The sequence below is a fragment of the Poecilia reticulata genome, chromosome 11 (assembly GCF_904066995.2).
Source record: "Poecilia reticulata chromosome 11, P_reticulata-male-v2, whole genome shotgun sequence".
NCBI classification, from domain to species: domain Eukaryota; kingdom Metazoa; phylum Chordata; class Actinopteri; order Cyprinodontiformes; family Poeciliidae; genus Poecilia; species Poecilia reticulata.
This window is the reverse complement of record NC_088840.1, coordinates 17284684-17299584: the sequence shown is the minus strand read 5'-3', so window position 1 is coordinate 17299584 and position 14901 is coordinate 17284684. Positions and strand designations below refer to the sequence as shown.

The window sequence follows — 14901 nt, the reverse complement described above, 5'->3', positions numbered from 1 at the left end:
AATAATAAATTAGCTCAAATACATCATTAAAACCCAGAAATCAATTAAAAACTCAAGGAAAATTCTCACCCTAGTAAACAGCTTTTATTTTCCATAATGAAGAACAAATTTACCGATTCCAAAGTGAGCTCAAGATTTATTCCTACATGTTGCATTTTTGTTTAGCGACATAAAAACCATCAGCTTGATATTTCTTAAATATTTAGGAGTCCTTTACTTTTTATCAGAGTTTCCAGTCGGTGGTGATGTTGATCCCTGCTGGGTTTGGACGGTTGTTGAGTCTTTACCGTCTTCCGCTTCCTGCTCATCAGAAACGGCCGTTAAAATGGCGTCGTCCTCCTCGGCGTCAGCCTGTGAGTCTCGTTCGACCGCCAGCAGCTTCCGTTGCGTCTTCAGCTGCTTCTTGTGGACCGCGGACTGATCTTCGTACGGCAACAGAGAGATGGGAATGCGAACTGTGTCCATCCCATTAACCTGGAAGACGTTGAGTAGAGACGCAAATTATAGATTAATAATTAGTTCATCTAAAGTTGACAGATCTCATTGGTCGACTAACGATATTAATATGCGGCCATTTTCTTTAAAAAGAAAAATGTCTTTCCAAAGTATAAAGGGCTACATTTCAATATTTTGTAACAACTGCATTAGATACCGACTGAATTATCAAAACTTTGTTTTTCGCATTATTAAACCCAAGATACATATTACAAAATATAACAAACCAAGAACTACTTAGTAGCTGAAACTAATAAAATGTGAAATACTGCAGCTCGGCTGAAAAAGCGTCATTAAGCAGAAACGCAAGGAGTTTATGTCGGGTATTTATATTTCAAAACTGAACTGCATAATGTGCATTTTCTATCCCACACCGGACTGTTTGGGTTTCCCTTTCCTGTTCTTGTACTGCCGCGCCGCCATCTTTATTTCCGTTTCAACGGCTCCGTTTAAAGATGACTAGCGGCGCCCTCTGCTGGACGGCGGCCAAACTACAATACTAAAAGAAGGTTTAGGGTGGACTTTATTAGTTAATCGATTGAAACTAATTTTTATCTAATAATCTATTAATCGACAATTAATCGTAAGTCAGTTAATTATCTGTATTCCTAATTCAAAGGCAAAGTAAGCACATTGTTGGTGTATTTTAAAGCAAAAAAAAAAAAAAAAAAGATAACTGTCCGGAAGTTACTGTTAAAAGAACAGAAAATAAGAGAGAGAGAAACTCACTGTAATATCACACCAGTATTCTCCCAGTTCCTTTATTGGCTCAAACGGCAGACTCAACGCACGAGGCGCAACAACAATTCCCAGCTGAAGAGGTGTGACAGAAACGAGAACAAATCAGCTGCTTGTATTCTCACTCAAGTTATTTTGTACACAGTTATTCAGTCCAACAACCCATGAAAAAACTCTTACTAGGCTGGCACAAAATATCAAATCGCAATAGTCACGGCTGTATAATTGTGTGCAAAAATCAGGCCTGCAAAAAGCTGTTTGAATGCCATATTTCAACAGGTAAATATATTTCAAGTGCCTTGCATTTCCATTTTGCATATCAATATTACATTTGACCACCTTGAAGAAGTGTCCCTGCTTTTCATCCACACACCTTTCCACACTGATATTGCAATCGGTTGTTTCAGATCAAAAACAATTAAAAAACCAATTAAGACCTCATTGGGTCATCATTATCAAGTCAACATGGAAAGTTTTAAACCTTTTTCTTGGCTATTTCAGTCCCCAGACCTACATCCTGTAGAAAATCTGGAGAAATGGAGGAGGACTGACTGTTGTCCTCTTGGCAAAAGGCGGTTGAACAACGTATTACCAGAAGGGGGCATCATATTGATTATTAATTAAAGATTAGCAGTTTCAGTTATAGCTTAATTTATTGTAAAATTTCTTTACCAGTGTTGCCAACAACAGTGAATAGTGGTGCACACAAAATAAAAGTAGACAAACCTGATTTTCAAACTGTCTGCAGACAACTTCTTTAGTGAGCTGAAAGTCGTCAGACAGTGTTTTGATGATTTTTAGCTTGGTTCGCTTAAGGAGCTCAACTGTCTGTAAATAAAAAAAAGTTGGAAAACGCTCAGTAAAAGCAGTTTGTTTTACATCGCAGTGTTTTCAGTCAGACATAGGAGCAATTCTGAGTAAATGAATCATTAGTGCCAAATAAACTCACCATTAGTCCTGTTCTGGTTTGTAATCTCTGCTCTGATTGTCCCTCACGCAGAAGCTGTGTATAAATAGATGAAATGACAATGAATAGCGATATTTGACCATTTAAATTGTAAAATAAATTGCTACGTTTAGTACGCACTCTCAGCTCCTCAGCAAACATCTGTTTATTCTCCGGCGATGGGTAAACGGCGAGGCCTTGAGCCAGCAGCTTGTTTCGCCCGATGGACTTCTTCACAAACACGGTATCGCCTCTGCCACCGAGTTCTGTTATTTTACACCAAAGGAGAAGGTTTTAATATAATATTTGACTTTTTCAAAGTAATTTAGCATCAACGCAGACACTCACTTTCTACAGTTTGGGTGAGAATGAGTTCCATCTTCTCCCTGGGTGCATGTTTGGTGTCCTCGACTAGCTTGTAGACTCTGTGTCTTCGGGAGTTAAACCTCGGCAGACTGCCCTCTTTGGACAAAGGGACCTCCCACCATCGCTCCACTATAACCGTGTGCTGTGGACGTTATTTAAATGATTTCAGCTGTCTTCACATGAAGAAAATACATTAAAACGTCACACACAGGCAGAAATATCCAGAATTTAAATCAGAAGACAGCGTGGAGTCAAAATCAGTTAATCAAGTTTATCTGCAACATGGCAGTTCAAAGTGCTTTACAATGAGAAAACATAAAAAACATCATATAATCGACAACGTAAGAACTGAGATATGAGAATCAAACGTGGTCCAGAGTTCGGACAGATTCTCCATTCCAAAACTGAGAATTTTTTCAGTCAGATGCCAGGAGTGGAAATTTATTTTAATTGAACTAAATGGAGACTATTTGTTTACATCAGTACATTGAAATAATGAAAACTCTCAAAATGTTCATTCTCACAATAATTTCATTTTCGTGAGATAAGAAAAACTCCAGTCCAACATTTCATGAAAGTTTAATTATGTTGAAATTAAACTCAATTCTTACTGTATTAACAATTTCATAGTCTCACTGTGTCGAGATTATAAGATTTTAATCTTTGGTTTGTTATGATGACAGTTTCATAATGTCAATTAATTGAGGTGAGATTACAAGCTCTTTTTGCTCCAACTATCTCAAGATAACTTGACCTCAATATCATAATGCTGAAATATTTTTTTCGTAAGACCACCTGATATAAAAATTGCATAATCTCATTCGTTTAAATAGTGAAAAATAAGACTTCAAGCTTGTCATTATCTTTCAGGACAGTTTTATTACGTAAAAAATTAGTTTTAAAACTGCATTTTTGAAGATATCTACATTTTCATAATCTTATTTTCCGTTGTCAACAATTTCATAATCTCATAATATCAAAAATAATAACGGGGTTGTTTTGTTGTGACCAAATGTATTTCTGGTTGTTTATGTTAATTTATCTGAAATTTGTCAGGTAAATTTAAAACGCTAAAGCAGAATTAGAAAGAAAAAAAAAGTCAAAGCCCGGTAATAAAAGTGTGGCTCATGGATTGATGAAGGTTAGGCAACAATAAGAATATCATAAACCTAAGAGGTTAGACTGCATGTTTTCAAACCCACTGCGGCACTGACCTGAGCAGAAGTCAGCGAGAAGCTCCTGACAGCGGGCTGCCTGAGCAGAACCTGAAGGGCGAAGCGGCCGCAGCTAAACATGTTGGTCCAACACCGAACTGGGAACCAGGGCCACCAGTAGCCTCACCGATACTGGTCCCTCGGAGCTTCACCAAGCCCTCGGATCCAACACAAACCACACTAACTAACCAATAAGCTAAACTCTGTTAGCTTCAGCCATGAGTGCTGGGCTCTCACTACTACAAACATGCGTCGGTTGTGACGTAAAAGCAAGCGGCAGTGCGCCATCTATCAAGCTGGAGGAGGTATTACAGGTACCTATTTACTTAATTTATTGGAAAATGTGTACAAAAATCAAGAACACTTAATAATGCTAATAATAATGCTCTCATTAAAAGTTATGACCAAACTCCTTAATTTATTGGACTCGGTTGGTTTTGTAGAGTTGTTTGTCTATTATAATTCATGACAAATGTAAATCAAATCTATGCAGATAAATTATCATAATAATGAATGTTATTTAAAACGGACAGTGAATTATCTATTTCTCCATTAGTTTTAATATTACACTATTTGTTAAAAATGTTCACTTTTTTTTTAACTTTAAACAATTAACATCCCTATCCAGGTTATTGTCTCAAAATAAAAAAAAATGGATGGACAGATTTTTATTGTCATTCAAACCTGGAAAATACTTAATTAATTTGCGTATTATTTCAAAACATAATTCCCAATACATAGAACCGGAAGTGATCCGCGCAATCTTGGTAGGCAGAGAAACGCTACATTAGCTAAGCTATTTTCTCTAGTTTGGCAGTAAGCAGTACAGTAAATATCTCTGATATTTATCTTAGTATTACACAGAGGTGGTAGAGAACCAACAATTTGTAATTGAGTATTAGTTGTAACTAACCTATGTTATTTATAAGTTAGATAGGAATGAGGCGAGAACTAGTTCTAAATTTATGGATTATTTATTGTTGTCATAGCAACTTCATAGCAACTGGCTACCAAGATGGCTTTCAGCTACTAAGTTTCCAGAAGTGTGACATCACATGAAAACGATACTTCTTGTTTTGTCAAAATTGTAAGGGCAACTCAATCAAATTCAGTATTATAAATGCGATTAATAATCACTCAGCATTCAACCTCCCCATTTATAGCCATGCTTATAGTGATATCTTTAATGTCTGTTGCGTTTGCACACAACGGTATTAAAGAGCATTTTTACACCACCTGAAAAGATTATAAAATCAAAACTGTAAGTGCATCAAAAAATAATGTCAAGGACAATAAGGTACACAAAGATTTCAAACACATAAAACCAAAAAAAATAATAATTACAATGATGATGGAGTACTGCAGAGTCATATAGGTCGAACACTCTAGCTGGGTTAAACTGGGCCAGATTAGAGATAAGAAAACAATGACAAAGAATGTTGCAAAAAGTCACCAGTTTGTAATCAAGCAGAATAACGAATTTTTTTTTAACATCTTGCATTTCAAATATCTGGTGTCTCATCATATTTTGACTTTAAAAATGTTGAGTTTTTGTAGGTGTGAAGCTGTAATGTGAAGAAGATTTGATATCTGATGAGTTGTACCACAGCCTGAAGAGAACAACAGATACTGAGTTGATGTTGAGGGATTAAGCTATAAAACACAAATTAACTTATTGCAAAAACACTTTTTTTTTTTTGAGAAACAAGCAGGAATAAGACATGTAGGGTGGAATTTCTGACCACAGCTACCAAACATTTTTCTATCTAGTGTACAAGCTTTAATAATGTCAGGAAAAAAGCAAGAAACTGTCAGCAAAAAGACAGAAATCTACACTACCAGCAGTGCAAGAATAACCTCAATCATTTTAAAACCTGAACCCTGATTTAAGTCACACATCCCCAGTGGCTGGCTCTTGAAAACTGGTTGCACCATAGAAGCTTTTGCGGTCTGGCAGCAAGTGGCGTCCTGCAAATACGGTGGTGCAGCAGGTGAGCAGAGCCATGCAGCAGCCACAGGCCATCACCAGGCCCATGGCAACCCACAGCAGTGTCGTCACAACAAAGGCGAACTGGTAGGTTGTCTTGTGGCAGTATGAACCTTTCTCAGTGTAGTTTGGAGGGTAAACTGCATAAACCCACGAGGAACCTAGAGGAAGAGCACAAGAAGATAACGTGTGAGATTTTAATCAGATGAGCGGTTAGAACTAGAGAAATGCACTTGCTTTCCAAATTGTACTGCTGTTCATGTTTTGGATCATCTTTTAGCTCTAAACACTTTAATTGTTGTGAAGAAAGCTTTATTTTTTTTTTCCAAAGAAGCAGTCAATTTTATCAAATGTATTTGTTTCCTGTATTATTTTTAAACAGAACAAATACACAAAAATAGCTGCAGTTTTAATCTTAATTTTCCATTGTGCTCCAAGTGAATTATTGCTAAATACCACAAAGTAACACTAATGCAAAGGCTCTCAAGCATTTTCTTAGCACTTAAAATCAGAAAGCGCCTTAATGCAAAGAGGTAAACATTCCCCTCACCTGCTATCAACCAGGCGAAGCTGAAGATGTGCAGGACGGTCATGCAGGCCAAGCTCAGGATGTGACAGGCTCCGTCTTGGTAGCCGCTGGTGCAGTAGGTGAAAGCCAGAGACAGGAGGCTGCTCACTCCCAGCACCACCAGGTAAATGGGAATGTTGGGCTGCACCGGACAGCGATGCATGTGAGTGGCACCTGCACAGCAGCTGCAAACATCACACCTTTATCTGCTCAGAACTAGAAGTGTAAGTAGAAAAGTTAACCCACCCAGTCCAATGGCTGCGATCATCACCATCCACCAAATCATGTTCATCACGACTACAACAGCAAAGAAGCAGAGAGATTAGAAACTTTTATTTAAATTATAATCTGAAGTAGCAGACGAATGGCTTACCAGTCGTTGCAATCAGTCCGGCACTTTGAGGTCTGTAGTCCATCGTTAGAAGTTGGATTTGACTCAACCGAGGGAGTTTTACCGTGAAAAGAAAACCTTAAAATCTTCTTTCTTTCTTCTAGGTTAAGACTTCTACATGGGTTGGTCTCAACGCATTGACAAGTGACACCGTTTGCTGTTTAAACAGGATGTGAAGTCACTTGGTTGAAACATTTCAACCACTATTTTGCAACAGCCTCTGCTTCAGAGAGGAAATAACGATAAAATCAGAAAGTCTCATCTGATGCAAACAAATTAGCATCCAAATTTATGACTCAGCCACTCCAATGGAGGCCTTTTTTCTTGCAAATCTGACTTTTTAGAAAAAAGAGAGGCTTGCCTGTACTTCAGCAAGTCTACAATCAATTTAATTCAAAATCAGCTGCAAACCCATGAGGTGCAATTTCCTGTGGTCTGATATCTTTCTGAAGAGCAGCTGGATACTAAAACAAGACAAACGGCTGATGCATGAACTTTATTTTTAGAAAATTATGAAAAACTAAAAGGTGAGTTACGTTAAAGTGGAAAAAAAACTTTGCTTTTTTCTTGACACTTTTCCAAAGGAGATTAAATTAAACACATGGAGTCTTCTTACTGGGCTGCACAGTGGAGCAGTTGGTAGAGCTGTTGCCTTGCAGCAAGAAGGTTCTGTGTTCAGTTCCCGGGCCCGGTCTTTCTGCATGGAGTTTGCATGTTCTCCCTGTGCATGCGTGGGTTTTCTCCGGGTACTCCGGTTTCCTCCCACAGTCCAAAAACATGACTGTTAGGTTAATTGGCTTCTCCAAATTGTCCCTAGGTGTGAATGTGTGTGTGGTTGTGTGTCCTGTGTGTCTCTGTGTTGCTCTGCGACAGACTGGCGACCTGTCCAGGTTGACCCCGCCTCTTGCCCGGTACGCTAGCTGGAGATAGGCACCAGCAATCCTCCCGAACCCACTGAGGGACAAGGGTGCAAGAAAATAGATGGAGTCTTCTTACTAATTTGGCGCCCTCTAGTGGTGGTTGTTTGCACTAGAATTTACAGGTTTTAGAGTTGATAAGGGTAGAAATACATTCTAAACTTATCAGATTTTTATTTGTTTTTGTTGAAATATTTTAAAAACCAGAGGTGCACTTTTGCACAGCTGTTGGCGCTGTTGCCTTGCAGCAATTAGGTTCTGGGTTCGATTCCCGGCCTGAGGTCTTTCTGCATGGAGTTTGCATGTTCTTTCTGTGCATGCATGCGTTCTCTCTGGGTACTCCGGCTTCCTCACACAGTCCCAAAACATGACTGTTAGGTTAGCTGAACATAATGTGTCTCTCTATGTTGTCCTGTTTGGACTGGACACCTCTCCAGGTGTAGACGATGGATGTATAGATTTTAAAAACTGTGTGTCGCTGCTTAACATTACACTTGTTTGTGTTGGTGTATGTGTTATATAAATTCTTAATGAAATATCGTAAAGTTTGTGATTCTGATGTGACACAAAGCACAAAAAATAATTTTGCAAGACACAGAATTACTAGATATTGACTTTTTACACAATTTAAACTCCTTCAATTTATTCCTTTTAAATATTTTGTGCTTTTCCTATTCACTACGGAATAGTTTATTAGATGAGGTATTTTTCCAATTTTTCTAAACAGCAGAGGAACTCGATACGACTGGAAAAATGGATCATAACAGGAGATGAAACCAGAAATAGCTTGAACAATTTCATTTATTTGTGTGAGGCCTTGTGTTTAAATTCAAAATAAAATTTACTGTCCCCCCCAAAAGCTAAAGAAAATATGTCTTGTTTTTTTTTTTTACCTGTCATTTTCCTAATGTCAGGTAAAAACATTACCTGACATTAGGTAATGTCAGGTAATGTTTTTACCTTACCTGGTAAAAACATTACCAGGTAAGGTAATGTTACCTGGTAACATTACCTTACCACTAGTAGAAAACCTGTTTTCTACTAGTGAGTAGAAAACAGGTTTAGTTTAAAAGTTTATATATTTCTCTGGGCTGCTGTTGTTGGAAATCTACTGAATCGTTACAAATGTCTGAGTTACAACAGTATGGGTCAGTTATTAGCTGCAAAATGCTTGACCATATTCCTGAAATAAGAAATTGGATGTTTCACATCTGTTTTGTTGGTTTTCACGACCTCTCTCAGTTGGAAATTAATGATGGTTTGGATGATAGGAGCAGCTGGGAAATCCATGCATATGATTCCCAGGCGCTGGTTCTGGTCGGTCTTGGCCTGCAGGTACTCGTACAGCGGTGGGTTGATTCCCTTTGCGACAGCTCTGGGGTGGGCGAACACACCAGCTCCACTGGAGTAGGTCAGAAAAATCTGAGCCATATTTCCTGATGGTGCAGCCTCCAGGTGTTTGTAGACACTCTGCCACTTCTCCTCCAAATTCAGCAGAGAGGGTACCTGCAGGCAGCAGCAAATGTACATCACCGGAAATACTTAAAACTACACTGAGAGCAAATTTATTAGGCTACCATGAACCTAAATTTACATTTTTGATAAAAAAATAAAAATAGACACTTACTCCTCTTCCTTTTTAGTTTCACAGCAATGCTTGTCTGATTCTTGTTGGATTTAGAACCTTAATCTCATTGGCCAATAAGAAACTGCCGTATTTTTCGGACTACAAGCCGCTACTTTTTTCCTAAGCTTTGAACCTTGCGGCTTGTTGCCTGGTGCGGCTTTTCTGTGGATTTTTCTTCAAACACCAGGGGGCTCTTTAGCAGGAAGTGAATCATTGGAAGTCAAAATTGGAAATCAAAGAAGAAAGTGCTGATTTTCAATTAGAACAAGCACATGCTTGCAGCAGGCATATTTTCAAATTTATTACCCGGTATTAAGGACGCAGCAAAGGGTTGCGTCCTTAATAAATCTGTGGAAGAAATAGCGGAGATACCAGTGGCTTATATATATATATATATATATATATATATATATATATATATATATATATATATATATATATATATATATATATATATATATATATATATATATATAAGTTAAGTCCAGCTTTTATCATTTAAGGCGATTGGCATCAGTGAAATCTTTTCTTTCCAGGCAACATTTTGAAACAGTGATCCACGCTTTTATCTCGACTCGACTGGATTACTGTAACGCACTTTATCTGGGAGTCAGTCAGTCGCTGCTCTCACGTCTGCAGCTGGTTCAGAATGCAGCTGCTAGACTTTTGACAGGAACTCGGAAGAGGGAGCATGTGACCCCTGTCCTGGCCTCACTTCACTGGCTGCCTGTATATTTTAGGATTCATTTTAAAATTCTTTTGTTTGTTTTTAAATCACTGCATAATCTTGCCCCGGCTTACCTCTCTGAGCTTCTTCACCCCTACGTACCTTATCGGTCTCTCAGGTCAGCAGATCAGCTGCTCTTGGAGGTACCAAGATCCAGGAGGAAGCTCAGAGGGGACAGGGCTTTCTCTGTCATAGGTCCTAAGTTATGGAATGACTTGCCTTTGCAGGTCAGAGAGGCCCCTTCACTGTCCACTTTTAAAGTTCGTCTTAAAACCCATTTATTTTACTTGGCTTTTAACTCCTGCGGGATCTAGTTTTAGAGTGTATGTTTTTGTTTTTAAACTGTAAGAGTTTTTATTTTTTTTATTATGCTGTGTTTTAATGTACAGCACTTTGTATCAGCTGTGGTTGTTTTAAAGTGCTTTATAAATAAAGTTGGTATGGTATGGTATGGTATGGTATATATATACATACATACACACACACACACACACACATTTCCTTTTTTTTTTTTACTTTGTGGGTGCGGCTTATAATGAGGTGCGCTCTATAGTCAGGAAAATACGGCAGTCAATAATTATTGAAGTGACAAAATCCCGATTTTTTTTAATTAGTTTAAAACCAGCAATATATCATGCCCATTCCAGTGGATATGGAGACAAACGTCTGGACAAAAACAGAAACAAAACATTAACTCCGCATACCTTCCAGGCATCAGCTATATCCAGGGAACCGTAGCGCATTCCCAGATCTGGGCCGGTAAAATCCTGCAGGATGATGAGCTTCCCTCGGGCCTCAGCCATGGTCGGCACCTGGAGGCTGTGCCACAGCAGGTCCCAATGGCCGTAGCGATGGATGAAGTCGACCACAGCGCCGTAGATGTTATTCGTCTCACTGAACTCCTCTTTCACTCGCATCAACACCGTCTCACTTGGGTATTCATGCAGGAAGTCAAACACGCCCTCTAGCACATGTCCAAAGTGAGCCCACTGGTAGGAGACTCCGTGGTGGATGGTGAGATTCCCATTGACGTGACGCACGCGGACATCTAGATAACGGACGCCGGCTCGGAGCTGGGAGGCCAGGCTCCAGGTCTGACACTCTGCGTAGACGCCGCCGTACAGAGACATGGTGTTGTGTGTTCCTGGCATCGTGACAGCAGACAGCGACTGGTCATCAGGGATGCTGGCCATCCAGGAAGGGTTCAAGAACTCAGGGTTTGGAGTGTCGTCATAGTCGGGTCTCTGAATTGCTCCAAAACTAAACCTGACGATCCTAAAAAATAAGGTGAAACCGGTTCATTTTGCTGTCCAGGCACGTAGCAACTAAATGGCATTATGATGTCATCAGGTGACAGATGCTTGGAAAAGATAAATGTCTGGATGTGCCAAAACGTTTTCCAGCTGAACGGAAACAAAACTGAAGTTATTATTTTTGGACCACAAAAGGAGCGATCCAGAGTCAACACACAGCTTCAATTATTGCAGCTGGAATCTACAGATCAGTTCTGTGTTGTGAAGATCTCAGACCTGAACCTTCAGAAACACATAAAGATGGTTACAAAATCAGCCTTCTATCACCTGAAGAACATTTCCAGGATTAGAGGACTTATGTTTCAGAAAGATCTAGAGAAACTCATCCATGCATTTATTTTTAGTAAAAAATTAACCATCCAGCTGCAGGTGATCCAGAACGCTGCTGCTCATGTTCTGACTAAAACCAAAAAGACAGAGCACATAGAACCAGTTTTAAAGTTCCTACACTGGCTCCCTGTAGCTCAGAGAATAAACTATAAAATACTGTTGTTAGTTTATAAATCACTGAACGGCTTAGCAACTCAATACATTAAAGATCTGACGTTGTCGTATAAACCTTCCAGACCTCTCAGGTCTTCTGGTTCTGCCCTGCATCCAGAACAAAACATGGAGAAGCAGCATTCAGTGTTTACGCACCACAAATCTGGAACAAACTTCCAGAAAACTGCAAGAATGCGGAAACACTGAGATTATAACATCCAGCATCATCATTACTGGCATTATGGCTGCGACTAACGATTATTTTAGCAATTGCGATGTTAGATTAGGAGAAAAAGGAGGAAGACTGCAAGATACCAGAGCGTGGCATGAAAAGTAGCAACATCTCAAACAATCAGATTGGAAATGAAGCCTTTGGCACACAGGTCAATGAACAAATGAAATGGACAAAAGATTCAGTCAGATTAGTTACAAAGTGGCTCAGAGACAACAAGGCAGTGTTTTGGAGGAGCCATTACAAAGCCCACAGTCTGACAGAATCACTTTTTATGCAGTGTGTGTAAATACATGCCATTATCACAAAATGTATTTTGTAACAACAATAATTCTAAATATGCGCCGTAGATAGATTATGATTGTTTAACTTTGTGTCCCCTGTGTCAGTGTGTGGCCTGTTTCCTCACCCCAGCAGGAGCACCAGCTCTGGTAACAGCTTGAACATTTTCACCGATGTCGTTCCTTTTCCAGTCCTAAAAACAACGTAATGTAAAAGATACAGCGAGAAAAGAAAGGATCATAAAGCTAGCATTCAATTTGTTGTAATTCTCAGTAAAGGTGAATAATAAAAAGGACAAGATACCTAATGAATAAACTGTGGCTCACCGACATTTAGTGTCCATTCAATAATCAAACAGTTTGATTCTGGTTCCAGCTCAGCCTTTTGCTCACCCATACTGACCACTTCAATGGCCCACTTAAACCCTCCTAATCCCAAAAAACTCAACGCACTGCTGAGTCAAACATGCTGCTCAGTTCAATAAAGTTCATACCTGAAACTGCGGGTTCAGTCCAGTCAGTCCGGTACGGCCCGGGTTCCAGTGGACGATGCACAGAAAGAGCAGGACAGAAAGAAGACCGGACAAAATGACAGCCAGAGTGTCAACCAGGGTTTTGTAGTGAGAAAAACTGCAGAAGAGCAGCTGAGCTGCAGGTGGGAGCGCAAAGGGGGAAATACATGAGGGTGGGGCTGAGAGGCTCACAAAATACCGATTTCTAAATGTGTGAAAGTTTTAAAATGACTTATTTATATCAAATATTTTTAAAATTGACCAGTTTTAACAATCTGCACATCAAAACTTTATATGAAACTACAAAACCATGTTTATTTAACCTGTCCAGGTGTAGTGTTCTGATTAAACGGGTACAGAAATAGCTGGATATTTGCTCAAAATAGAAACTGTTTACACACGTCTGCCGCAGCTGACTGTTTTCTCACAGATTTTTTTTTATTTTTATCATTATAACGCATAAAAGGAGGAATTTGATAAGGCCTGGAATTACAGTGCTTCACAAGAGTAAACTAACCTGTTTAACGTTGACACGAATTTCAATGTATTTTGTGTTTTTCTTCTTCTTCTCAAAGTAGCAATAATTTGAGAAGAAGAAAAAAAAATATGCATGATTTTCACAACTTTTACAGATAAAATATGAAATGTTGGGTATGCTGGAATAAATAATTTTAGATGTTCTAACATGTTTTCTTCAAGGTTTGAGCTTCATCTGACTGAACTCACTATCCCGAGTGAAGAAAAGCACGGTCACAGCATGATGCTGCCACCACCAGGTTTATGTCAGTAATGCTGTGTTCAGGTTGTATTCATTTTATTTATTTCAGACAAAAAGTAAAAACACAATAAAATAATAATAATAATGCCCATTGACATTAAATTTTCCATAATTTGTTCAAAAAGGAAGAAATCTTATGATTTCCTGTTCCACTCATACTCAAGAACCTAAATTATTCCCACATAAAATTACACTTAAACTTCACATTCTCATGGTTAAATGTACAATTATTTATACATTTTTAATATCAACAATATTAAAAATGTCTCACCCATCCTATACAACATATTGATGTGCACTGCTAATGTGAATCTATTTTATAAAGTGATTTTGTAAAATAAACAAGACATAAATATGACAAATTGATTGTTTTTCAAACAGGCTGTAAGTTCACAGAATGCAGAACAATTCATCCTTTTTACTTTACCAAAATGTAAATGCAAACACATTCTCAGAAAACAAAATACGAGTTGATTTCCTTCTGAGTGAAACTTTGATTAAAAAAGAAAAGAGTTCAAATGAAATCCCCCCCAATAAGAAGCTAAATCTATCTATGAGCATTTCTTTTCTGCTAACTAATTACTGCACTAATAAAACCTACATTTACTTCCAAATACTGAACTGTCATGAGTTGTAGAAGAAAGACTGAGAACAGAAAAGAGTGTGTCTGGTGTGTGTGACATCTAGAAAAGCCAGCAGATGTTTCCCCTTTTTATCTCAGATCATCACAGTAATTTAAATATTACACAACAACCTTGTCCAGTTAAGTAACGCCATGTATAGTCAGTTGCTGAAAAAACCTGTTAAGATTTTGAGTAAACATTACATTAATCTTGCACAAATTGCTCATATGTCAGCTTTTTAAAGTCTCTGCTTCTATGATCAAAGTTAAAATAACTGAAATGAATTAATTTAACACATTTCTTCTCAAATTAAATGGTTAATTTCCCGAAACACAAATGCAAAGACATTCGCAAAACCGTGTTGATTTCCTCCTGAATGACACATTGATAAGAAAAAAATTAGAAGACTGTGAATAAAGTCAATATGACTTTAGTTACAAATAGAGGGAATAAATTTCTGTAAAGACGTAATGAATAATTAAAGTACAAACAGTAAATATTTCTACCATTTCTGCAAACAAACTAACGCCATTCTTCATAACCAGTTTGGTTGTCTGGTCAACCAAACTGGTTATGAAGGAGCGGCTGGAATGCTTCACAATGGGAGGAAGTTCTTTAGACGGTGCAGGAAAAGCATAAAAACTTTGCTTGAGACCACGTTTACACACATCTTATAGAAATATAAACATTTTCCTTGCTATCT

General features: G+C 38.3%; 3 protein-coding genes across 4 annotated transcripts; all 3 read right to left on the bottom strand.

Moving 5' to 3' along the window:
• Positions 1-62: 62 nt before the first annotated feature.
• On the bottom strand, positions 63-4001 carry mrpl9 (mitochondrial ribosomal protein L9). The gene is made up of 7 exons (XM_008422183.3): positions 3760-4001; positions 2528-2687; positions 2321-2445; positions 2183-2236; positions 1960-2061; positions 1225-1308; positions 63-474 (listed from the first exon to the last, which is right to left on the bottom strand). The coding sequence occupies exons 1-7, from the start codon at positions 3838-3840 to the stop codon at positions 214-216; spliced, it is 867 nt and encodes a 288-aa protein (XP_008420405.1). The 5' UTR covers positions 3841-4001; the 3' UTR covers positions 63-213.
• An 88-nt stretch (positions 4002-4089) lies between these two features.
• LOC145553908 (transmembrane protein 272-like) lies at positions 4090-7037 on the bottom strand. Its single transcript, XM_081613029.1, has 4 exons — positions 6688-7037; positions 6561-6611; positions 6297-6488; positions 4090-5907 (listed from the first exon to the last, which is right to left on the bottom strand). The coding sequence occupies exons 1-4, from the start codon at positions 6728-6730 to the stop codon at positions 5651-5653; spliced, it is 543 nt and encodes a 180-aa protein (XP_081469155.1). The 5' UTR covers positions 6731-7037; the 3' UTR covers positions 4090-5650.
• A 1368-nt stretch (positions 7038-8405) lies between these two features.
• LOC103472490 (1-phosphatidylinositol phosphodiesterase) lies at positions 8406-12979 on the bottom strand. Of its 2 annotated transcripts, XR_014089948.1 has the most exons (5): positions 12780-12979; positions 12414-12479; positions 10681-11251; positions 8604-9128; positions 8406-8549 (listed from the first exon to the last, which is right to left on the bottom strand). XR_014089948.1 is itself a non-coding variant. In XM_008422181.3 (4 exons), the coding sequence occupies exons 2-4, from the start codon at positions 12449-12451 to the stop codon at positions 8772-8774; spliced, it is 966 nt and encodes a 321-aa protein (XP_008420403.1). In that variant the 5' UTR covers positions 12452-12479; positions 12780-12979; the 3' UTR covers positions 8406-8771. The 2 variants fall into 2 exon arrangements, 1 of the variants encoding a protein (XP_008420403.1); XM_008422181.3 differs by having other exon boundaries at positions 8406-9128.
• Between the last annotated feature and the right edge of the window lie 1922 nt (positions 12980-14901).